This window comes from Sceloporus occidentalis, unplaced genomic scaffold (genome assembly GCF_023333645.1).
Source record: "Sceloporus occidentalis isolate IW3139 unplaced genomic scaffold, rSceOcc1.0.p SCAF_23, whole genome shotgun sequence".
Taxonomy (NCBI): domain Eukaryota; kingdom Metazoa; phylum Chordata; class Lepidosauria; order Squamata; family Phrynosomatidae; genus Sceloporus; species Sceloporus occidentalis.
Window position 1 is genome coordinate 11006750 of NW_028317003.1, and position 26122 is coordinate 11032871.

General features: G+C 41.5%; 1 protein-coding gene across 1 annotated transcript in view; it reads left to right on the forward strand.

The window, feature by feature from the left end:
- The window catches only part of LOC149300786 (raftlin-like), a 115830-nt gene that overhangs the window by 33706 nt on the left and 56002 nt on the right, over positions 1–26122 (forward strand). The window contains exon 3 of the mRNA XM_089484802.1: positions 8316–8424. Coding sequence (XP_089340928.1) covers positions 8316–8424 — 109 coding nt within the window. The remainder of the gene's footprint in view (positions 1–8315; positions 8425–26122) is intronic.

Here is a 26122-nt window from a genome sequence, read left to right on the forward strand (position 1 = left end):
GCTAGTGGTCACTTAGCATATCAAAGAATCTAGTATCTATGAGGGGATACAGGCATATGATCGTCTACATTTGAGCCTAGACAAAACGGCAGCTCCACTGCAGGACCTAACACCCCGTAGAAGGCCCCGGTTGGAGTCCAAGCTTCAAAGGACAAATTTATCTCACAAGAAATTTTGGCACCACATGACTGTACAATCAAATTAACCCCTCTCATACTGAAATTGGCCATACCATCTCTACCAGGTAGCAAGTCCATGTATGTACTACACAAGTTGGTGTGACATGGCATGCTTTTGGCCAGCATCCCACTGGACTCTTGGCCGTTGTTCTAGATGGCCAGTCTGGACCTGCCTGTGTCTCTGTTTGCTATGGAAAATGGAGGTCTACGCATTGGACTTCAACAAAAAAAATGTTCATAATGTGTCATTCCACATCGAGTGCAAAAGTTTAATGTATGGCTAATGCAGTGAGATCATTTCACCACATTAACTGTGGTTTAAGTCAGATTAGTTCAGCCTTATTCATAAAAGCCACTTGCTGGAGTAGATGCATGCTAAAGTCACAGTATAACCACTTAACCCCTTGTTGCCGTTTACTTTATATTTGTGGTAAATCATGGCAAATGGTAGTTATGCATCTGTTATGGGATCATGGGGCATGTAGTTTCACTAATAAATTAAGGAGATTGTGATGAAGTAATCGTCAGACTGTTTGTGTAGCCTATTTATCATATAATAACCTACAGGTTCATCACATACAGTATAAATAAAATACAACATCCAACACACAATGCACAACAAATATTACCATCCCTCTTACGATCTTTTTAATCACCAAAAAAGATAATTTTTTTGGGAAACACAAATGTGCTTGGAATTGTGTGGTTGATTCTCTGTTATTTAAAACAAAAAAAATCCAATCACTAAAAAGTTCATAGCATGTTCTATGTTAATTGTTCATAACAGCCTTCAAAGTGAGAAATGCATGTAGAATAGTGATAATGACTGTGTTTTAGTGCTAAATTGTGGCTGTGATCATAACACTACTGATTTAATTTGCACAAATTAATGCTGTTTCATATTAAATTGTTACACCTGGTTCCTGCCCACCTTTAATTGCAGGGGAGCCGTAATATTATTGTCTGTAATGTATTGAAGACAGATATTGGATAAGTAATCTCCCATAGCATAGATTTAACATGAGATAAATCATCTCTAGTTAACTACAGTGAGTAGAGTGTATGTATGGATTCTTTAATTGATCAGAAATAAAACATATAGCTCGTTGCATTTGCTTCACACATTGTGAAATAATTTTTGTGTCAGCAACTCATTGACAATTTAGCATTTTTAGTCTCGCATTGTACTTACAGTTATTACTCTTATCCACTGAAGTAGAATTATAGAATACTTGGGGGAATTTGGTCAAATAGTAATGCTTTTTAAGGAAGTAAACACATTATTGAATTGGTTGTCATTTTTATGCCACCAAGAGCATACGCGAAAAATTGAAGCAGTAACGTATGGTGAAAACAGGCTTATGGCAAAGCTTTGGACCTCTAAGAAATCTTTTAGGGAACAAATGGCAGTATCCATGGTTATTATTATTAGAAAAGTCCATTCATCAAAAAAAAAGTCCAAATAACAATGGCTTGTCAAAAACTAGGTCATAGCTCATGTTTATCTCTTGTGGGCACATTTTAATGTCTGGACTGGGTTGAGTGCATATCAAGAATAAAATGTTACAACTCATAGTATTTTACAGGAAGAATGACGCTTGTCAAAATATTTAGATGAAATGCTTAGTTGACTGAACCGATAATGTAACGCAGCGTGGGTTTTAGACAATACATTATTGTGCTGCTATTCTTAAAGGAATAGTAAAAAAAATGGGCTATGAAATGGTTTTTTCCCATCTTTCCCAGTTTTCTGACTGCTGGACACTTCTTGTTTTAATTTCTGCTTCCAACAACTGGTTCATGTTGGTTTAAACAAAAGTTTGTTGGTTTGAAATCATCAGGGGCAACGCCACCTTTACTATTGATTGGACGCATTGGACTTGCCATCTTTGTCCCCAAACAGCATGTTTCTGCCATATTTTTTCCAAAACAGTTGGTCAGTGCCATCTTTGCCCCCAAGCAGCTTGTCAATGCCCCAAAACAATTCCCTCGAAACAGATACTCATTCACAAATACTCATTCATTGATGGTCGGTGAGAAATACTATGTTCTACTCACAAGGAACACGCAATGAAAATAAATATCAAATTATAACTTATGTTTGGTTTAGATACAAAAGATAATTTTTTCTGTTGTCAATAGATTTATAATTCCATCCATGTCTCAGGTCTGATGTCTTAAGGACAACAAGAATTCCATCTTTTACTGTAAATTTTATTTGGCCAGTTTAAGCTGATGTTGCATTCATTAGTAATAAAAATGCTTTAATGAAATCTTTTTCCTTAGTAAAGTCAAGTGATCGTTACCATTTCCCATTTCTGTCATTATACTCTGGAATGAATGATTCTGTCAGGCCTGATTTGGGTTTCTATGGATTATAGTTTTTGGTTTTATTTATTATTTCCAGCCATTTTTTACTCGGTGTACTACATATGGATTTTTTCAGTTAAAAGTTATATTGCTGTTTATCCTCCCCGCTGTTTCCTCTGTGGCTCCGAGGCATTGCCTATCTCCTGGATGCAATGCATCAATGAAGCCGTTAGCATACCTTTGGAGACTACTTAAGAGTAATAGTCAAACGGGAGCAGTCGCGGTAAGCAGAAATAACAGGTCATTTTCCACGGCTGTACGGGTGGCAAATGGCTCATTAAAGTCATAGCATATTAGAGGAGAGTAATGTACCAGCCTTCCCTTCAGAATAAATGCCCATAAAGAAATACAGATGTTCTGTGCCTTCCATTCAGTACATTAAAATCACTGTACAGAATAGCTTTGGTAGTGTAGATAAACCATCTTCAGTCCTTGTGAGCATTATTACCAGTATGTTTCCATGTGCCGTGCGTTAGCTATTAGTATAACCTTGTCTTAAGAAAGGTCCAGTGATCTTTCCCCTTTACTAACATCTATATGCCCCCAACATAGATCAACATATTTGTTAGATGTTGTTCATTTGTGTACACACAATGCATGTGCGATTTTCCTACTATATGATGTATCAGCCTATGATGTCATAGTTTATGCAGCATTTTTCAGTGTCCTGTTGTCATTTGAAGGCAGGGGATTGCATAGCAATAAATTAGACATTTTTTTAGGTATTTTAAGAGCTCTCTAGCACTAATAAACAATAGTATAAACTTTTTTGGTACCACAACACATTATTAATGATTATATTAAACTAATAAAAGTAAATACATGCAGACTAAGAAACATTACTCAAATAGTTACATATGTATTTTGCATGCTGAAGATCTGAAGATCTTTTCCCAATTCCTGCATTTACAGGTAGAAAGAACAAGAATAAATTGACGTGATGGTATAAAATCAGGAAAACATGCTCAAGTTGCATGGTATTACGTGCGAACCTCACTAATGTTAATAACTAAATGCATTATATTAGGAAATAACAAAGACACAAAAAAAGACATTTGGAATATCACCAAGGCTCACACTAATGATAACTTTATATAGTGTCAGGAAAGTCTAGGTTTTAGTGCTTCCAAATACTATCGTATACGTTTCAGAATTAATAATCCATGCAGCATGAGAACGCAGCCAAGCTAATTCATTTTGCCAGGGACAGGATGCCAACACAATGGCATTGTTCTGGGTATGTATGCCTCACTGTGTGTGTGTTCTGAGGTTCTTTCTTGGATGAGTCAATTCTGTGCTTGTTTGATCTTGTCTTTACATTATTTTGCTATATGGCTTTCATATAAAGGTGTGGATTTATATCACAAGAAGTCACAAAAATGCCTAAAAAGTCTCAGTAAAAGCTCTGCCATCTAGCCAGACCATCTAAAACAAAAATATATTCTTTGGCCAATTAAAATATTTGGAGGTATGTAATTATATATTATTACCATATAATAATTAAAGCCAGCCCACATAAAACAGTGGAGGTTGACAGAAGTCCTCCTCTTGTTGTAAAAAACTGATATTTGATACAGTTGTGTTTTGCTTAAGCACCTGGGTTCTTTAATGGTTAAATACAAGTTACATGTCCTTCATAACGTTATTAAGCAAAAAGTACATAATCTTCACAAATGGCTTGATTAAAAGACGTTCATAATGTCCGATTGCCCCTTTTGCCAGTGTGCCAGTGAAATACTGTCATGGTGGCAAGAACGTGAAAACCCCAAGGGTGTAACATAGGAGACATCTGGTAGTCATCTTCCGTTTAATGGCTTCCTTTATATTTTTTATACCTGTTGTTAAATTAGAAGACCCACAATTTCCTGTCTGTAAGTGTTCCAGGTGCAAATGACCCCATTAAGTGTCTCTTATCTGTTAATCGGTGTCTGTGTTTAGGGTTTCTTACAGACGCGCAGCAAGTATGTTTACTAAAGTTTGCTCCAAAAACACCAGACATTCCTATTCAGAGCAAGAAAAGTAAGGCATGTTTTCGATTGAAGACAAATGTACTAAATATAATGTAATGTTTAATGATTTGTAAAATGACACTAAATTTCAGATGTCACATCTGTGCCTGATATTGTTTTCAAGCGCTGTTTCAAAACCAGTAGACGCATGCAAATGAGGGAGTCTTAAGGAATCTTAATGAATCAGAAAGCGACATAGCTTGTGTCCATGTCTGAAACGTGTCTAGATTGGCATAAGTCTACTTTATTTTGCATGCCATGCTATGTACATTCGAGGGCTTTTACCATTTTTTGCTCACCATAAGCACCAATAGACAACATACCATTCTAAGAATCAGTGGGCCACATCTGTTCCTATCTTGCACTCATTTTCTACATTTATTGGTTGATACTTAGGTCTTCGGAGAAGTGTAAGGCAAGGTTCATACACAAAGACCATTCTCAAGGAAGATAACTTCCCCTGGTTGATCTCTCTGACATTACAAAAGGCAGTGAAGGAGGGATCACAGCTTACTGCCGCTCCACTCTGCAGACACCCATGTTTGTAGGGCTGCTCTGGAAACAGAACTCTTTCACCTAGCATGATGTCATAATGTACAGCAGAAGAGAAAGAAAGGTATACAGACATGCAAACAGCTGTAACAGGACACTAAAATGGATCAGTGGCTGAATGTATTCAACTAGGGGGCCTCTGACTTACAGGGGCCATTTGAACAGCACCGTCTGCAACCTCACTATACCTATGTAGCTTGCTCAAGAACATTTTACATCACTTTATAACTCACATGAAAAAACGACATACAATGTTAAAGGTACTATTTATGAGAACATGTGTCTTTGTATTTGTTAGTGGGTTATGGTTGTGTGTGTCTGGATATGTTAGTATTTGAACATATGTCTTTGGGTATGTTAGTGTGTGTGGGGGGGGTGTTAGGGTGTGTGAATATGTGTGTATGGGTATGTTGGTCTGTGAACATATGTCTGTGGGTATGTTAGTGTGTGTGTCTCTGTATGTTAGAATGTGATCATGTGTCTTTGTCTGGGTATATTAGTGTGAATGCCTTGGTATGTTCAAATACATAAAAGTGCAAATCAATGTATGGAACCTGATTTAATAGACAGCTCAAAGGTGATTATTGTTATACACAGAGAACTAGGTACACTTTGTACATATCAACACACACCTTGGAGGGTTTAAATATATTAAATATGATTGTTTAAAATGGTATTGATTTATTCTATTAACTGAAATGACTTAAGCATTGCACCAGTGTCATTGTATCTCTATTTGAAGTAGTGTGCTGCAGCTTTCTGTTTTATGTACATTTCTGTATTGCTTTCTACATTCCTGAAATTGACTCCTCCATGTGACTGAGTTTGTAATTCTTTCCTCCCCAGCTTACCACACTTTCTCACACTATCTCTCTTATCAGCATTGCTTTATGGCATGGCAAAGCAACAGGAGTCTCTGATAAACACTGATTTAGTAACACTGTTGAGCATGACTTTTATTGTATTGATCTCTGTGTGTCACAAATCAATGTAAACACTCAATTACAAAAGTAGCATCCTGAGGTCTTCATGATGGTGGGAGACAAGTCTTTACAAGAACCCCACTTTATAAATAGTTAACTTTGTAATTAGATTTACTTTAAAACTGAACAGTAATATAAAACCATGTATTTTTTTTTTAACTCTTTACATTGCACCAAATTCATTGCTACAGGTATAGTTTAAGTCAAAGTTGGAATGGTCATAAAGGTTAGTATGAGGGTTCCATCAATCCACTCTTTTCACTAAAAGGAGAGTTGGAAGGGGAATTTCCAGGAGAGTTGTGGCTCACTATTTATTATAAAGGTCCAGCGCCTGCAGGTTTCTCTGTGGCTGAGCTGGCTTTGCATAATGCATAATTTAATTATTGAGGAGACTTTAGAGAAATCTTAATTGTACATTATACAGGACCAGCCAAGATGTTTCTGCACAGCTCACCATGGACGGGCCTTCATAATGTATAGGAGCTGGAACCCAACTCCTTTCCTTTAGTGAATAGTGTGAAGGAATTGTTTGATGGGATATTGGGTAAATTTTAGATATATGATTTGTCTAAATATCTAAATGTTTCCATAACCAATGATCAGACAAAATCATAGCTGATTATAGTAAAAAGACAAAGGAACTTGGGTTATAGGTTCTTGAAACAATGGAGGACAAAGAGTAGATAGGATAGGGTAGAGGATACAGGTTGACCTCGCCCACGATTCATTATATCGTTTAACAACATCAGTTTGGGTGAGGTTATTACCTTCCCTGACAATCTCTACATGGACATATGTATAGATCTCATATACCCTCTACATCATACTGGAATATGTATCCGTGATTAAAATGCATGTTCCCTGCACTCACGTTTAACTCATGCTTAATGTGAATATGTATATAGAACAAAGAAAACGTGGAATTCTTACAGGGCGTATGGCCTTACCTTGGAACTTTCCAGGGCAAGCTGCCCGGAGAGGCAGAGCTAACTTCAGAGAGCAGTACATGAGTTGGGAGTGGAAGGAGAATTGGGCAAGAGAAAGATGAGAGTGACCTGGAGATCCAAGGAAGAAGCACACTAAACAGATCCAGCCCGATCATTTTTAAATCAACCTTTTTATCAACATATATCACGATGAAGCACACCATAGGAAAAACATCACAGGTTGTCACACAGAATAAAGCAATACCCTTTATTCTGAACTAAGAGTTAAAAAATAAAACATTCAGATTGCAAAATAATTAACACTTACACTCTATCACAAGGGATGCTGCCTTTGAGAGACAAAGGTTAGACTGATTATGTAAATGTTATATTTAATTATTGCAGGTACACCCCCAGGGAGCTGCATGTATAGAAATACATATAGTGACACTGTAAACCCTCAGCAAGATGTTTCATGTAGATTTTATATATCCAAGAGACTGGATGCCTGGATGATTCAGGATTCTTATGAAACCTGCATCAGGTACATGTGATGGACATTTAAACTCCCTAAAGGAACAGAGTTAGGGAGATTATTGAGGAGAAATAAATTTTCCATGTGCTCTGGATCAAGGAGAGGTCTGTAACATTGGCAGAACCAGGGGGGGCAACGGTGCAGTTGCCTCCCCCCCAAGATAGAACGCAGCATGCCACATGAGTACAGACCCCAAATCGGCCTAATTTCCAGAAGGAGGCAGGGTAAAGTGGGGGCAAGTAGCAGTGTGCCTGGCTGCGTGTTATTGTGTGTCTGGCTGCGTGTTATTGTGTGTCTGGCTGCGTGTTATTGTGAGTACCCGTCCCGAGGTCAGACTCTGGATACGCCCCTGCCCTGAAGAGACCATCTTTGAGCCAAGTGTGGCTATACCTGCCTGGAGCTGTTTTGGAAGGGGAAGTTTTTTGAGCCTATATATAATTACTTGTTGTAATATAAAACATGTTATGCAAAAAATGAAGTTCAGAAGTCTACAGATTTATAGTTAAAGGGCTACAGGACACAAAGACATATTGCACTGTCCACTTCTCCCTAACCAAATGTAGTGCAACCAAATACTGAAATATATGTAGTGTTTTTTGTAACCCTTTTTACTGTTAGTTTGAGTTAGTCAAGAGTCTTTTTGAAAAATTAAATCCAGAGTAATCATTGAAATTCTTGTCATCTGATGCACAAAGATTCATTATCACTGGCTTTAGTTGTGTTGATCCTATTATCATGGACAATACATATTTTTTTTCTAGAAACTCAACCGGTGACCTAAACTCTGAAGAATACACCCTGGAAGTCGAACCATGTCTGTCACTGGATCAGCTCGCAGACCAAAAGCTCATCCCCGACCTGGTGAAGAGAGTAAGTACCACGGCTTATATTTATATAGTGAAATTATTATTCTGACAACTGTGCTACTGTCATTGTGTATACTTAATTAAGTGTATAGCTCAATATCTATCCACGTTTAAGTGATCCATTCACTGGTGGATTGGTGACTAGCTAATGCAGGGGTATGCAAAGACATGGGCTGATGGGTTGACCATATTTATTGCGTGACATTCTGAACCTCTACTATACTTGGTTGTCAAAAAATAACTATCTTTGGTATTATTGTATCCACCGTGGACAGGCAAAGGCTTGGAAAGTTAATATATTTCCATTAATGGGACCGGAATGGGAACAAATGGCATGTCTGTTCCTTCAAAGGCTGTGATCCCAATGGCTTGTTGTACAAGAGAAAGGGAAAAATACAAAGCATCGTACACATGTAATGAGAATGATTTATTAACCCCTTAAGGGCGGTCCCTAAACCTATTGAAAACAATGCATTTTGAGCCCGTACATGTACGGGCTTTGTCATTAAGGGGTTAAAATCACATTGGAGCCACTATTGTACAAACAGCTGAATAATTAATATGATCCTCCCAGAGAGTTCCCAGGTATGGTAAACGCAAATCATTAAAGTCTGATACCTGCGCTTGTTACGGTGGCAAATACAGAGAACACCAAAGAGCTTTTAAGTTAATTTTGGTTTTCATAGGCCTGCAGAGCTAGTATATTCAATTTTTCATCTTGACATATAGCTTGATCTTTAAAGCCGATGAGTTCGGGTACAAAGAGTTATTTCCATGGCAGATAATAGAAAAGCATTAAGTGCTACAGCAAAATATGGCTTTATATTATAGTCCTTTGGACTACAATCTCATGTTCTCGCCTGCTTTCTTCCTATCAGTCCAAGGTCGGTCTGCTACTTGCAAGATCATTTTGTGCTAATTGGGGTAATCATGTACATCTCAAATACCAAAAAAAAGAATTTTGACATCAGATGTAGTTATTGAACATTACAAAGGGGTCTCCGTGACAAAAGTGATCACAAATACCTTATGTGTCATGCTTTTTGACCTTGCTCGCAATAATTAAAAGGTAAGCCGAGGGTAAACGCAAGGATACTTTATTAATGTGTTAAAATGATGCATTTGAGAAGCCTCTTCCTACGGTTAGATTCTTTTTGTATTATTTCATATTAGTCATAGAGAAACAGTTGGAAAAGAAAGAATTGCCGAAAATAATTTGCTTTAAATAGAAACACTACATGCACATTAGTCAAGTATTTCCAGAAGATGGACAGGGTATTGTTATTTTTTTCTTTCATTTTAATGATATTGTGAGCCAATTAGAAGAAGATGTAATGGTGTTTAGCAACTAAAAATAAATGCTTATGGTTATCAGTCTTAATTTAATGTGCAGATGTTTGTTTTTATGCATCTTGCTTGCTGTCATCCTGAATACATTAAGAGTATCCAAAGCGGTAATAGCTTTTTAGCTGTTGAGGAAGTACAGCTCCCGTGATCCATGCCTCCCAACTATCCCGCTTTGCATGGGGCAGTCCCGATTTTGCCACTGTATCCCGCTGCCACTCTACCTCTGTCCAACTTTTTTGGATGTCGGCCAGACATCCAGAAAAGCAATATAGGAGCAATATAGCAAAACTGCACCACCTATTTGATGTACACTACGGTACGATAAAAACCATCACGGGGAAGGAGTAGGGATTCACTGTCATTACCTTTGAAGTTTTTGAACCCAATTTCAGTTGCGATACAATTTGCTATGGGTGCAGTGCTTATCCGTACTGTCCCTTGGGCAACTCAGTAAATAAGATTTTTTAAATCCTCTCTTGGCAGGACACGCACACAAATATATATATATATATATATTTATTACTCCTCTGTCTATACATATAACATGATTATTGTTTTTTAGTAACATTTAAGACTGTACATGAGTACTAGCACGGCTGCCCAGAGCTGTCCTACCATGCTCAGCCAACGCTATGCTGCCATAAACTCTGTCACCGCCAACCCATGAAAATTTGTCGAGGATTCCAGGAAAACACTAAGTAGGTTAACTGCTTAGAGACTTAATGATGATTGATAAGCAACATACCACAAGAATAACATAACCCAGCTCAAAATATTTCTGTGTCACTTGGCATGGAGCTGATACTATATCACTCGAATGAATAAATAGTTCTAATTCTGGAGTTAAGTGATTATGGTGAAAAAGTACAGCTGTGAGTGAAACGCAACCCGGTCTGCTGCCTGTATATGAAATATAACCGTTTCACTGCCAAATGATCACAGAGCGCATTCCATCCATATAGAATATGAATATATGTGTATATATATATATATATATATATATATATATATATATATATATACATACACACACAATCTATATATACATTGTGTAATCCATTGGGCTGTAGGCAGGGTTGTACAAGAGTTAAAAGCTACATACTACTAAGGTCAAAGGTTGTGTGGGGGTATATTTCATTTTTTCCAATAACACATGTAAGCAATGTTTTCTTGGCATTTCTCTCATATAAGAGAACAGTGTCGAAAGAGCCTGCTGCTTTTAGTGTTGTAAAAAAGTTTTTTGTTTTTTTCTTCGACTTCTATGCTCTAAACAAATTGGCATATGGCAAAATTTTGACCGACATGCATCACTTTATTACCTTAATGGTTTCCTATGAAATAAAAATGTGCATTAAATGTTTGGCACTAATCATATAAAGAAGTCTGTCTTAGTATGTTTGGGTTTATCATTTCTGCCAATGTTTTGGGTTTTTTTGAATAAGAAGAATTCGGTAGACTTCAATATATTAATGACACCTTTCACAACCTAGTGGTTAATCAACACAAATAGTTTAACCCCTTTAAATTGAGGAGCGTATTACAGGAATACCTACCTGTGATCGGCAGTAGGATACAAGTCCCACATACAGCATAATAGAAATGTAAAAGCATGGTTTTGCTTCTATAAAATCTCTTATCAATCAGGATTGAAATGAATGTGGAACGCAACAGTTTAATTGCGAAATCCCTGAGGTTATAAGTGGAACTCAGGCTTGGCTTGTCAGCTGTAACGAGAAGTTTATGAAATACCAGAAATCTGTCTTTTAACAATCCATTCAGAAGAGCCCAGTTCCAGTTCATTAGAAAAAAATAAAATAAATATAAGTAAAAAATAACCTACTATGCAGAGATTGTTGCATTAAGTGATTAAGTTATCTTAATTATTCTCTGTAAATCCATTAGGAATTGAATATAAACAGATATGAAGAATAGTCTTGATGTCTCGATTACCTCTGGGTCATTGTGGTGCACAAAGCTAATTAAGAAGAGGAAACGGACAACGTAGACATATTTACTGTTATACAGATTACTTTAAGTAGGGCTAATGATGTGGAAACATAAATCAATATGGTCTGAAATAAATTTCAAAAAAATGGAACTTTCTCTTAGATTTTTAAGTAACGTCAGTAACAATGGCCAACCAAAGGTCTCATACTGTATATGTTTAATGAGCCTAGAGCATGGACACTAGACTTCTGCACATGGATCATCAATGTTTTGGACACATTTTTTGTTTTGTTATTGGTAGATTTATTTTGCGGATAACACATTTCTTTCTCCATTTGGAAAGAAATCTCATCACTCACCCTCACTAACTCTCTTTCAGACTCTACACAGCTAAACATCTTGTTCTCCGCTTCTTCTCCTTCTTCCTGGTGTTCTCTGCTTCTTCATTCTTCTTTCTTCTCCGGTTATCCGCTGCCTTATCCTGGCTAAATGGAGCGCTTCCACATCAAGGCAGTGCATTTGCGCCCACCACCAGGAGAGTCTTGTTGGTTTAGGCAGGCTTTGTTGGTAAATCTGGTTCTCTTACATGCAATAAATAAATGTAATTATGCTAAAAGCTCTGAAAGGAACAATTTAAGTGACTTCCATATACAAATATGTTTTGACTTTTAGTAGAATACCCTAGGGTTACATCATCTTCTTAACTTTTCCTCCTGACACCGGCAGCTGGGTGCCTTCCACTGTGCTCCCTAAATCTTGTAAAAATAAGGCCCACACCCCTGCTTTTGTATATTTATTTTAGTATAAATTCCCACTTTCTCACAAGTCTTGTTTTTGCATTATTCCCGCTGCCTAGCACTACATAATAAGGTGGTGTCTAATAAATAAAGATTAGTATCAATACAACACATCTAAAAATAATGTATTCTATAGTGAGCTAAAAAGGCATATAATGTTATCAGTTAAATAGTTTTGCGTTATAATGTACTAAAGAGAGCTATACCATAAATTAGTAAATACTGCCCAAATACAATACATCACATCAGGGAAACACCTTTAATTAATTTAGCCTTGAGAACGTTTTATGTAGTAAGAAAGCTTTACATATCGCATCGCGTGAGAAAAAAGCTTAAGTCATTTTTAGCTGTTTTATCTTTACTGCTAATTGAAAGAGAGATCTAAACAGACTGATGAAAGACTAGATATTAAAAGAGAGGAATATGAAAAGACGTGCTCGGTGCATTCGCAGCTTTTGTTAATTAACCGGAAAAGGGTTTGCCGACTTCATAGGCAGATCTTGTTAATCAAGGATAAATGTATGGCTATATCCATTTTTTAATCAATAATAAATGTGTAATTCGGGTTTGTCATTAGAGACTGGAGTGGTTAGAGTCCATAGGGCAGATGAACACACATACCAGAGAATGTTTCAAGGAGATGTCAATATGAAGGGGCTCTACAAACCCATTTAATGTGCTATGTAGTCCCATCTCTTAAAAAAAAAGTATATGTTTTCTATACATTAAAATGAAAATTAAATGGGCATATTTTCTTTCTAATTTCCATTAAATCGACCAGGAATCTTCAATTTGTCCAGCTAATACTAGAATGTAGACAAATGTAATCACATGTCCTGCCACATCTAAGACTGTAATTGTACCCAGCACGGAGAATTAGCAATGGGTTGTGCTTTTTGTTTCATTTGATGTAATTCTATTTGAGATTCGCATTTTCCAGCTCTATCAAACTCCAAGGGCACTTAATGCAAATACTAGGAATGAGTCCCCAGCACTTCAGACTTCCTACCCTCTACACTTTCTCTCTAAAGCTATTATACCAAATACATTAGTTAGGGTAAGGCACCGATAGAAATATGAAGCTGAAGTAAGCTGGCAGTTTTCATATACGTTACAACAGGAAAGGACGGGGTAATGTCTGCATTACATTCCAACATTTCTAACATTATTAACTGGGGAAAAATAAAGCAACCATTATGTTGAGAAAGGAAACTATGAGAAAGGAAACTTAATTTCCTTTTTTCGCTAAATCTGCATTATTTATTACTTCTCCCCTTTATCTTATCTCTAACCTACTGGTAAGCTGCTGATTGCTATTGATTGGTTCAAGTTTTTTGTTTCAAAACATGTAAAATACGTTAATTAAACAATGTAATAATGCCAAGAGATATGATGGTCAGCAGTTCCCATTAAGTAGGCATTAATGAACAAAAGGTATTTCAGACCAATAGTTTGAGTCAATTGGCTTGTGTTGATATAAGTTATTTTTACTTGTGCCATTAAGTTGTATCTTCTGAGTGATCAGGTCATGTTGACGACTCAGTTCCTTTAAAGAATGGATCTCAGAGACAATAGTTGATATATATAACCATCTTAGTGTTAGCATAATCGTGTGAATGGGAGCTGTCACATAAGTTAAAACCGTAATTAGCCATTAGCTACCTTGTTGAATTAAACATTGAGAACAATGCCAAAATTACGTTTCTGTGTTTAGATAATTTGACTGTAAACAACATATGCATCAGAAGTTAATTTAATTGTCTAAAAGATGTGTGTACATTTATAATATTGTTTCATTAATTCATGAAGAAAAATACATAATACACAAAAATAGAAGACATGCATAATACCTTAATACATTCTACCAAGTATGAGCTTTGTTCAGTGTGCGCTAATTAAATGCAATTAAACATATTTTGTTCCTAAGTAACTGCTAATCTATATTAGCAAAATTGTTCCTGGAAGCAGGATCTATTTTCACGGCCCTGAATTTCCACTAAGATTTTAATTGTAAATGGAACCTGTAAGTGTCTTTAGAACCACGAAGCAAACATTATTAGCACTCTTTTCTAGCAGCTTCTGGGTCTTTGCCATACGAGTTTCGGGAAGGAGAGCAAAATCAGTAAACACTTGTGAATAAATACATCACAAACTTCAGGTTTTTTTATCTGCTGTCTTTGATTGTTTCAGATGCCAGGTAGGCCATCGTTTGTAAGTGTTTATTCTCCAACCCCCCGCCGAGGGACATGTTTTCCTCATCTCTTATTAAGACACGCTCACACAATCAGTATGTGTTGCTAGTGGTCGTAGGCATCTTCAGGCAACATCTGGTGTAGGCTGGCTAACCAAGTGACAACGAGTCCACCTCCAGCCTCCCTGTCAGCAACACATCTACCTAGTTACATTTTCTTTGTTTTGACATGCTTTTGATAACCTTCGTAGCAGCCCTTCTTTAGCTTTATGTCTCAGATAAACTGAATTAGGAAAATAAAGGTCTCCTTAAAGTTCTTTAACCCCTTAATGACAAAGCTCATACATGTACGGGCTCAAAACGCATTGTTTTCAATGGGTTTAGGAACCGCCCATTGTCCTTAAGGGGTTAAGGAGGTACAAAAACCAGCTTTGTTTGGGTTGACTTGAGGATAGATGTTGAGAAACTCTGTGCTACAGAGAACATGACCTTACCATACCTAACCAGACAATGTCCTACTCACATCCACACCAAACCCATATCTTGCGTGCTTTTGTTTCTTACCTTACTCGTAGTTATGAATTATTTGGGCTACAGCTGTTATGTTGGTTTCAAGTTGCAACAGCAAATAATTGTCCATTTGGACCAATGGTAAAAAACAGAGGTCATGTTTTAAGCACAACAAAAGGTCATTTAAATATAATGTTTGGATCTTCAGACAACATATATCAATTGTTTTGTGGGCTGGTCAGTGAAGTTGGGTTCTTTTCAGACAACACATCCATTTTGTAGTACAAGATAAGATGATTATTGCACTACATTTATTTAGAATTGTATTCAATTCTGAAACAACAACTTTAAGTTTCCTTTTCCCGAGCATTGTGGAATGATAAAATCACTGCACCCACTGGACATGTACGGATCATTAATGTCCACGCATAAATACAAAATAATAAACTCTTAATAAGGAAAAATGTTTTCTATGAGCTGTGACTACATAGTGCGTTGCTATGTTTATTGGAAGCATAAAATATTCACTGTTGAAGCGCGCATGTTGTTCAAACAGCGTGAATCGTGAAGGGAAACATCTGTTACCCTTACCTCCCTTACATATTTCTGGTATGGAGGCAAACAATCCATTGATGTTTTGTGTCATTTTAACACTACTCTTATGAGATTCGGTGTGCTTTTACAGTCTCTCCCACATTTGTCTTTCACCATCTTAGCTGAGGATGTAATATTTCATTTCTACTTTTTGTTAATGATAACGGGGATGGATGAAATCGAGAGCACATTTTCCCACTAAGTTTACAGAAATATTACCATAGGTTGCTCCTCTTTGGAGTGTTTATATTGATGAGGAAATGCATCTTGTCTGATAATTGGACAGTGTGGTCTTTAGCGGCTGTTCCGCTAGCTGAAACCTTACTGTGATCCTTGGTCTACATTCAGTACCAAGAGCTGTTTGCTATCCTGGTTGACCCTCAAGTCATTTTGAGAATCCAAAAAGATGATAGTCCATAAGATTATTGTTTTTGTTATATCTTGAGCAAATGTAGTCATTATACTGAGGTCATGAAATGCCATGATGATTTTGGCTTAATATAAATAGAAACACTCCACAGGTTGAACTTGTCAATCACCATATACATTAGGAGACCTCAGTATACCACTGCATATCTCAATCAAGAACATCCACATTGTTCTATGTGATCAGCAATGTAAACATGTGATCTACACCATGTACAGATCCCTTACATTTGCTGGCAGTTCTGTGTAATAAAGCAAAAAAATAGCACACTCTTTTCTACAAGAATATTCTTTCAAATAATTGAATTCTTGTGGAGGCCTCCTAGTATTAAAGTTGATCTAGAAGTATAAAATGTAATTAGGCTCTTAGTTACTCGGCATCATGGGGTTGAAATGTTCTCTGTCTCTGCATTCAGTACGAAGCAACCCAATATCTGTCCTATTAGCTTATGTCTGTGTCCCGCATTTGCTAAATCGAATTATAGCCATTTGAAATCTAAATATATCTGGATTGCAGCCACATCCTGCAGCCTTATAAAGGTCACGGATAAGGCAGAGCTGGAACGGAGGTCCATTTGGATAGATAGATTAATAAGGATTGGCCCCAAATGTTACATTATGTTATGACTTTATGCTTGAATAACACATATGCGTTATTGTACACAGATGTATTCTATAATGCAGACCTCTGTGGTCTCCAAAGCTTTTGTGCCTCTATATCTTTCTCTACGGATGCTGCTCTACTAAAATGCATGATGAATGTATTTTGATTGGCTTCTCTGGGACCGGTTCTGAAATATACATGTTATGACTTGGAGTCACTGAGAAGGACGCCCGAGAACTGAGAAGGACGCCCGAGCATGACCAGATGATATATCAGCTTGCCCATTCTTTTGTCAGTGTACATAGTACATAGAAAGCTGAACGGACGAGCTGATATGTCTTTATATTGATGTTAGTAGGGTGAAGCTGCAAATTAGCGCTTAGTGTATATACATTCCAGATCCATGGTAGAGAGGGAATTAGATTTTTGACCCTTTCATTGACACAGTCATTTTTGTCTCTGAGAAATGATTGTATTTCTTTTTTTTTTACATTCTCTGGCGAAAGAATGTATTGTGGAATACGCAACATGTCCCAGCTGATTGGGAAAGGTTTGGATTTAATTACATTGCATGATGTACTTGCAAAAGTTTAAGCTTTTCTCATGCCCTCTGCTTAAATTTATCATTTAACAGTTCCATTTAAATGCAGTTAAATTATCTTTTTGTCATGTTTTCTAAATCTCTCTTAGCGTATTCACTCCCAGAGGCTCCTGTAAGGTATGTGCTGTTTCACATACCAAGTATAACATTTTGACAACTGAGGATAGCGTTCTCTAAGCTAACTAGTAGAGAAACTATTAACTAATTGTGTTACATTTTGCCCAGTGTACATTTTTGTCAAGCATTATTGGCTCCTTATATGTTTGTGTTGGTTTTTATGCAGTTATAAAATGTATTCTATTCATCTGTTTATCTATTAATCTATCTATCCAAAATATTTCCTATGAAAATATACAAATTGGAAAAATAACTCATTGTGTATAGATTAAAGTGACTTCTTAATGACATCAGTGATATGTATGGCTGGGATATGAAGCACTAATCAAATATCAGTCATTGCTTCATCAAAACCGGATAACCTCTAGATATTAGACTTGGGCACCAGGGGGCTCTTTGTGTTCGTCTTCGTGCTCGTCTTCGGGGGAAAAAAAATCTTCGTATTCCGCGAATATTCGCCCGTTCCTGTCTTCTCTTCGGGCGAATATTCGCGGACATTCTTCGTGCTCGTTTAATCTTCGTTTTCCTCCTGGTTGCCTAGCAGGGGTTAATACGGGGTTAATAACACATCACAGCAGCAGCAGCTGCCGTGAAGGTACGTGTGTGCAGCTCTATTGGTCGTTTCGGCAGGGGGCTGGTCTGGCATCAACGAGTGAATTGCAGAACTGCAGAATGCACTTCATTCGTTGATGGCAGGCGAGCCCCCTGCCGAAACGACCAATAGAGTTGCACACACATACCGAGGTGTACTGTCCATAGATGTTTAATAAAAGAATAGGGAATATTTTACATTTTTAAATTGATTTTGGACCACTTTACATGCCTAACATTTGCTACCTATTTACAATGGCATACTTTGCAACAACCCAACTTACTTATTGGACAGGACTGGAAAATAGCAGGACTGTCCACCAAAATCTTGGGTGTGTTGGCAGGTATGCTGATGGAAAAATGTTGGACAAGAACTAAAAAATAGCTTAGGGTTAATGTACGGTTATGTTTAAGATTAGTAGCAGTGCACTGGTTTGGTTAAAGATGGATTATGTCTAAATAATAATAATTTAATTTTAATGTTTTTTTTTAAAAAAAAATAGGGGTTTATTTAAATGTATTTTAAAGTTAGATTTATTATTTAGTACTTGATTATATTTATTAAATGTTTATAGTAGCGTTACCTACCGAGCTATAACTACCTATGTGTATTTGCATTTTGCATACCTAGTTTAGCTAAATTAGATGGGACAGGACTGGAAAAAAGCAGGACTGTCCCTGAAAAAGTTGGGTCTGTTGGCAGGTATGTGGATGGAAAAATGTTATAGGGTGAAGTGTGAGTTATAGTGTTAATGTAATGCTATTAGTGAGTGAAGGCCAGGGCAAATAACAAGGAAAAGGTCCTTGTGTTTTGTGCATTGTAAGTGTGTGTGTATGTGTGTTATGTGTGATGTCACTGTGTGTTATATGTGTTATATGTGTTATTGTGTGTGTTATGTTTGGTTGGTTGTGTATCAGAAGGAAAATAATGAAATGGAAAAGGAAATGGGAAAGGCAAATGAGTGGGCAATTGGCGACCCGCTCACCTGTTTCACCCCAGGGCAAAGCACCCAAACACTGTCAGTCTTAGACGTTTGGCAGCAGACTTCCAGAGCTCAGACACAAGGCCCTAGCGTAAGCTGGCCACTCCGGCGGAGGTAGCAGGCGTTGCCACACCGCAAACAGAGGCAGCCAGGGGGGAGAAACTGCCCTTACCATTAGGGACATTTTGGGCATGACTCTAGCCAGGAAGCGAACTGGCAGAGAAGAGATGCTGGCACCACCACCAGCAGCAGCATTGAAAAGGCGAATGAGTGGGCAATTGGCGACCCACTCACCTGTTTCACCCCAGGGCAAAGCATCCAAACACTGTCAGTCTTAGACGTTTGGCAGCAGACTTCCAGAGCTCAGACACAAGGCCCTAGCGTAAGCTGGCCACTCCGGCGGAGGTAGCAGGCGTTGCCACACCGCAGACAGAGGCAGCCAGGGGGGAGAAACTGCCCTTACAATTAGGGACATTTGAGGCATGACACTAGCCAGGAAGCGAACTGGCAGAGAAGAGATGCTGGCACCACCACCAGCAGCAGCATTGAAAAGGCGAATGAGTGGGCAATTGGCGACCCACTCACCTGTTTCACCCCAGGGCAAAGCACCCAAACACTGTCAGTCTTAGACGTTTGGCAGCAGACTTCCAGAGCTCAGACACAAGGCCCTAGCGTAAGCTGGCCACTCCGGCGGAGGTAGCAGGCGTTGCCACACCGCAAACAGAGGCAGCCAGGGGGGAGAAACTGCCCTTACCATTAGGGACATTTTGGGCATGACTCTAGCCAGGAAGCGAACTGGCAGAGAAGAGATGCTGGCACCACCACCAGCAGCAGCATTGAAAAGGCGAATGAGTGGGCAATTGGCGACCCACTCACCTGTTTCACCCCAGGGCAAAGCACCCAAACACTGTCAGTCTTAGACGTTTGGCAGCAGACTTCCAGAGCTCAGACACAAGGCCCTAGCGTAAGCTGGCCACTCCGGCGGAGGTAGCAGGCGTTGCCACACCGCAGACAGAGGCAGCCAGGGGGGAGAAACTGCCCTTACAATTAGGGACATTTTGGGCATGACTCTAGCCAGGAAGCGAACTGGCAGAGAAGAGATGCTGGCACCACCACCACCACCACCACCACCAGCAGCATTGAAAAATTGGAAAGGCGAATGAGAGGGCAATTGGCGACCCGCTCACCTGTTTCACCCCAGGGCAAAGCACCCAAACACTGTCAGTCTTAGACGTTTGGCAGCAGACTTCCAGAGCTCAGACACAAGGCCCTAGCGTAAGCTGGCCACTCCGGCGGAGGTAGCAGGCGTTGCCACACCGCAGACAGAGGCAGCCAGGGGGGAGAAACTGCCCTTACAATTAGGGACATTTGAGGCATGACACTAGCCAGGAAGCGAACTGGCAGAGAAGAGATGCTGGCACCACCACCAGCAGCAGCATTGAAAAGGCGAATGAGTGGGCAATTGGCGACCCACTCACCTGTTTCACCCCAGGGCAAAGCACCCAAACACTGTCAGTCTTAGACGTTTGGCAGCAGACTTCCAGAGCTCAGACACAAGGCCCTAGCGTAAGCTGGCCACTCCGGCGGAGGTAGCAGGCGTTGCCACACCGCAAACAGAGGCAGCCAGGGGGGAGAAACTGCCCTTACCATTAGGGACATTTTGGGCATGACTCTAGCCAGGAAGCGAACTGGCAGAGAAGAGATGCTGGCACCACCACCAGCAGCAGCATTGAAAAGGCGAATGAGTGGGCAATTGGCGACCCACTCACCTGTTTCACCCCAGGGCAAAGCACCCAAACACTGTCAGTCTTAGACGTTTGGCAGCAGACTTCCAGAGCTCAGACACAAGGCCCTAGCGTAAGCTGGCCACTCCGGCGGAGGTAGCAGGCGTTGCCACACCGCAGACAGAGGCAGCCAGGGGGGAGAAACTGCCCTTACAATTAGGGACATTTTGGGCATGACTCTAGCCAGGAAGCGAACTGGCAGAGAAGAGATGCTGGCACCACCACCACCACCACCACCACCACCAGCAGCATTGAAAAATTGGAAAGGCGAATGAGAGGGCAATTGGCGACCCGCTCACCTGTTTCACCCCAGGGCAAAGCACCCAAACACTGTCAGTCTTAGACGTTTGGCAGCAGACTTCCAGAGCTCAGACACAAGGCCCTAGCGTAAGCTGGCCACTCCGGCGGAGGTAGCAGGCGTTGCCACACCGCAGACAGAGGCAGCCAGGGAGGAGAAACTGCCCTTACAATTAGGGACATTTTGGGCATGACTCTAGCCAGGAAGCGAACTGGCAGAGAAGAGATGCTGGCACCACCACCACCACCACCACCACCACCAGCAGCATTGAAAAATTGGAAAGGCGAATGAGAGGGCAATTGGCGACCCGCTCACCTGTTTCACCCCAGGGCAAAGCACCCAAACACTGTCAGTCTTAGACGTTTGGCAGCAGACTTCCAGAGCTCAGACACAAGGCCCTAGCGTAAGCTGGCCACTCCGGCGGAGGTAGCAGGCGTTGCCACACCGCAAACAGACGCAGCCAGAGGGGAGAAACTGCCCTTACCACTAGGGACATTTTGGGCATGACTCTAGCCAGGAAGCGAACTGGCAGAGAAGAGATGCTGGCACCACCACCACCACCAGCAGCAGCATTGAAAAATGGGAAAGGCGAATGAGTGGGCAATTGGCGACCCACTCACCTGTTTCACCCCAGGGCAAAGCACCCAAACACTGTCAGTCTTAAACGTTTGGCAGCAGACTTCCAGAGCTCAGACACAAGGCCCTAGCGTAAGCTGGCCACTCCGGCGGAGGTAGCAGGCGTTGCCACACCGCAGACAGAGGCAGCCAGGGGGGAGAAACTGCCCTTACCATTAGGGACATTTGATTCATGACACTAGCCAGGAAGCGAACTGGCATCGAAGAGACACTGGCACCACCACCAGCAGCAGCAGCAGCAGAATTGGGAAAGGCGAATGAGTGGGCAATTGGCGACCCACTCACCTGTTTCACCCCAGAGCAAAGCATCCAAACACTGTCAGTCCTTGGCGTTTGGGAGCGGACTTCCAGAGCTCAGACACAAGGCCCTAGCGTAAGCTGGCTACATTGGCGGAGGTAGCAGGCGTTGCCACACCGCAGCAAGTGCAACCAGGGGGGAGAAACTGCCCTTACCATAAGGGACATTTGAGGCATGACACTAGCCAGGAAGCGAACTGGCAGAGAAGAGACACTGGCACCACCACCAGCAGCAGCAGCAGCAGCATTGGAAAAGGCGAATGAGTGGGCAATTGACGACCCGCTCACCTGTTTCACCCCAGGGCAAAGCATCCAAAAACTGTCAGTCCTTGGCGTTTGGGAGCGGACTTCCAGAACTCAGACACAAGGCCCTAGCGTAAGCTGGCTACACCGGCGGAGGTAGCAGGCGTTGCCACACCGCAACAAGTGCAACCAGGGGGGAGAAACTACCCTTACCATCAGGGACATTCGAGGCATGACACTAGCCAGGAAGCGAACTGGCATTGAAGAGAGACACTGGCACCACCACCAGCAGCAGCAGAATTGGGAAAGGCGAATGAGTGGGCAATTGACGACCCGCTCACCTGTTTCACCCCAGGGCAAAGCATCCAAGCACTGTCAGTCCTTGGCGTTTGGGAGCAGACCTACAGAACTCAGACACAAGGCCCTAGCATAAGCTAGCTACACCGGCGGAGGTAGCAGGCGTTGCCACACCGCAGCAAGTGCAACCAGGGGGGAGAAACTACCCTTTCCATTAGGGACATCTGAGGCATGATTTCAGCCAGGAAGCGAACTGGCAAAAGATACTGGCACCACCACCAGCAGCAGCGTTGGAAACGGAAAAAGGTGAATGAGTGGGCAATTGACGACCCACTCACCTGTTTCACCCCAGGGCAAAGCATCCAAAGACTGTCAGTCCTAGGCGTTTGGGAGCGGACTTACAGAGCTCAGACACTAGGCCCTAGCGTAAATTGGCTACACCAGCGGAGGTAGCAGGCATTGCCACACCGCAGCAAGTGCAACCAGGGGGAGAAACTACCTTAAACATTAGAGAGAAAAAATTTAACTTTCCAAGCTAAGAGCTGGGTAACCCAATTTGGGCAGATTGAATTTAAGAAAGGCAATCTGCTCCATCAGATGAGGTGCCATGCGTGAGCGCTGTGGACTCAGTATGTTTCCAGTCATAGAAAACACGCGCTCACTTTGAACAGTGGTTGGCGGACATGATAGAAGCTGCTGCGCAACCCATGAGAGTGCAGGCCACACACTCTTCTTTTCATCCCAGTAGCTAAGAGGATCAACATTAGGAGCAGAAGGAACTTCACAGAGGTAAAGTTTGACCATTTCAGCAGCACTACTCTCCTTTCTGCTGCTAGCTCTGTCAGATGGTCCAACTATACTGCCAAGTGCCTCTTCCCAAAACGCAGCTGCTCCACTCAGCTGTGTTGTGCTGCTTGTGGCACTGCTGCTGATGCTGCTGCTAGGGGTAGCAGACCACATCATCTCTTCCTCCTCCTGCACCTCACCCTCCTCGGACAGCATTCCCATTTTACGCTGCCAGTCACGCACCTTGTTGACCAATTGCTCCCGGTAGCTACTGAGAACATTGAATTTCAAAGCTAGCTTTCCCTTAATTCTTGGATCACAAAGGCACGCTAGCATCATTTCGGGACTCTCTTCCATTCGCTTGCGAAGGTGTACTTTTAGCAGATCCTTCAGCTTCCTGACTATGGCTGCTACGTCAGGATGTAGAGTGCCACCTTGAACAGCCTCACGGTTTCCAAGGAACACATCCATCTTGCTGCCTAGATGGGAGAACACTGGGATTACCTGGGCCAGACTGGCAGTGTTTGAGCTTAAATTTTCTGTGGCATCCCTGAATGGTTTAAGGACTGCCACTAGCTGGGCGATCACTGTCCAATCCTCCCTATTCAATGGAGAGGTAATCCCAATATTGTGCTCTGAGGCAAGATTATGGATTGCCCTCTGCTGCTCCAAAATCCTCTCTAGCATGTCTAACGTGGAGTTCCACCGTGTACTGACATCCTGACGTAGGCAGTGTACGGGAAGACCTGACCTCTCTTGCTCTTCCCTCAAAAGTTGGCTAGCCTTAACACTATGGTGAAAGTGCCCAGCGATCTTTCTGCAGCGGGACAGAACTACTGCTGCCACATTAGTTCCTTCTGACATTGCTGCCTTCACTACAAGATGGATGATGTGGGCTGCACAGCGCACACCAACAATATGACCATCTCGCAGCGCTTTCACCATATTGGCACCTCCGTCAGTTACCACAAAACCAACTTCAACATTGGTGCCCGCCTCTGCTCCCACCCAAAGGCTAAACATTTTCCTAATCGCATGCAGAATATTTTGGGAAGTGTGCTTTTCATCCATCACTTCTGCATGGAGAAGGAATGATCGGTAGCCTGCTGCAGCAACTTCCTTAGACACACCGGGCTGCCACCAGTGTGCTGTCAAAGAAAGAAAGGCATGCTGGGCGCTAGGTGCACTCCACAAATCTGTAGTGAAATGAACACACTGACCAGCAGCCTTGGAAAGCTCCTCTTTCACTGCTGCAACACAGGACCGATACAGCGAGGGGACAATGTTCCTGCTGAAAGTGGAACGTGACGGAACTGTGTATTGTGGAGCCACAGCCGCCATCAATTGTTTGAAAGGCTCCCCTTCAATCATGGAGAAGGATGCCCCTCCAACAGCAATGAACTGACCAATAAGTCGCGTTACTTTATTGGCCTGCTGTTTGGGCATCGTTCTCTTGGAGTGGAATGCCCCAAATTCTTCCAGGGTGGGCTGGGCATGCAGTGCTCCAACCTGCCTTGGTCTCTGGCTGCCAGCACTAGTTGCTGCTGCTGCTGCTGCTGCTATTGGCTCAGAAGAAGAAGCTGTTGGGGTTTTTCCACGGCCACCAGCTATGCTGCCTGCACTAAGTTTTACCTCTGCATCTTTCCCCAATAGCACAGCGTTGTGTTGAGTGCTGAGGTGATGCTTCATGCTAGCACTGGTAAAATGGCCAGACACTTTCCCTCTGCTTATTAGCTTCCCACAATGTTTGCACTTTCCATAGCGCCCTTCTTCAACATTTTCAAAGTGCTCCCAAATTGGGGCGCGCATAGCCTTGGAGTGTGCCTTGGGTGCTGCTCTTACTGCTCGGGGTGGATGAACAGAGGCAGAACTAGTGGTGGTGGGACTGGTGGTAACAGTACTGGCCATAGTGGGACTGCTAATTGCTTTAGATTTGCTAGGTTTTGCTGCTGCTGCTGGTGGTGGTGATGGTGATGATCGTAGCGGAGAAGGTGGAGGCTCAGGGGAAAATTGTGCACTAGTCATTTGGACACTGCTCCCTGAGGAATCTGATTCCTGACCACTCATCTCCTCTACTTCCTCTGGCTCATAGTCTAGCTCTTCATTAGCCAGATCGAATGGAATTCCTGCTAGGCTGGAGCTAAGACTGATATCGTCGTGAGACTCGTGACTAGTAGTAGTGCGAGCAGGAAGAATAGACTCTGCACTTGGCCTCTCAGTCTCAGGCTCCTCTGCTACCTCGCTAGGTGGAGTTCCACTATGTGTAGCCCTCTCTCTAACTGTCTTTACAAAAATTTTGTAAGGACTTGGTGGCTTGCTAGAGGTACTAGGAGGACATGGCGTGGCGGTACCAGTGGGAACAGTAGGCGCAGCACTAGTGGTGGTAGAGGCGGGGGTGGTGGTGGTGGTGGTTTTCCCTACAAAGGAATGAGATCGCTTTGGTTTGGGACCCCTCTGAGTCTTGCTGCTAATTTGGCTCTGCTTGGTACCTTGCATGCTGCTGGTGGATGGGGAAGATGCTGCTTGGGGCAAAAGGCACTTCTTTTTAGTCACTGGGCTGGTACTACTTGTGCTACCCTTTAACTTTGAACGTGCTTCTGGTGCTTTAGGCTTTCCGTAAAAAACCATAGAGCTTGTGGGCCTAGCCGCACTA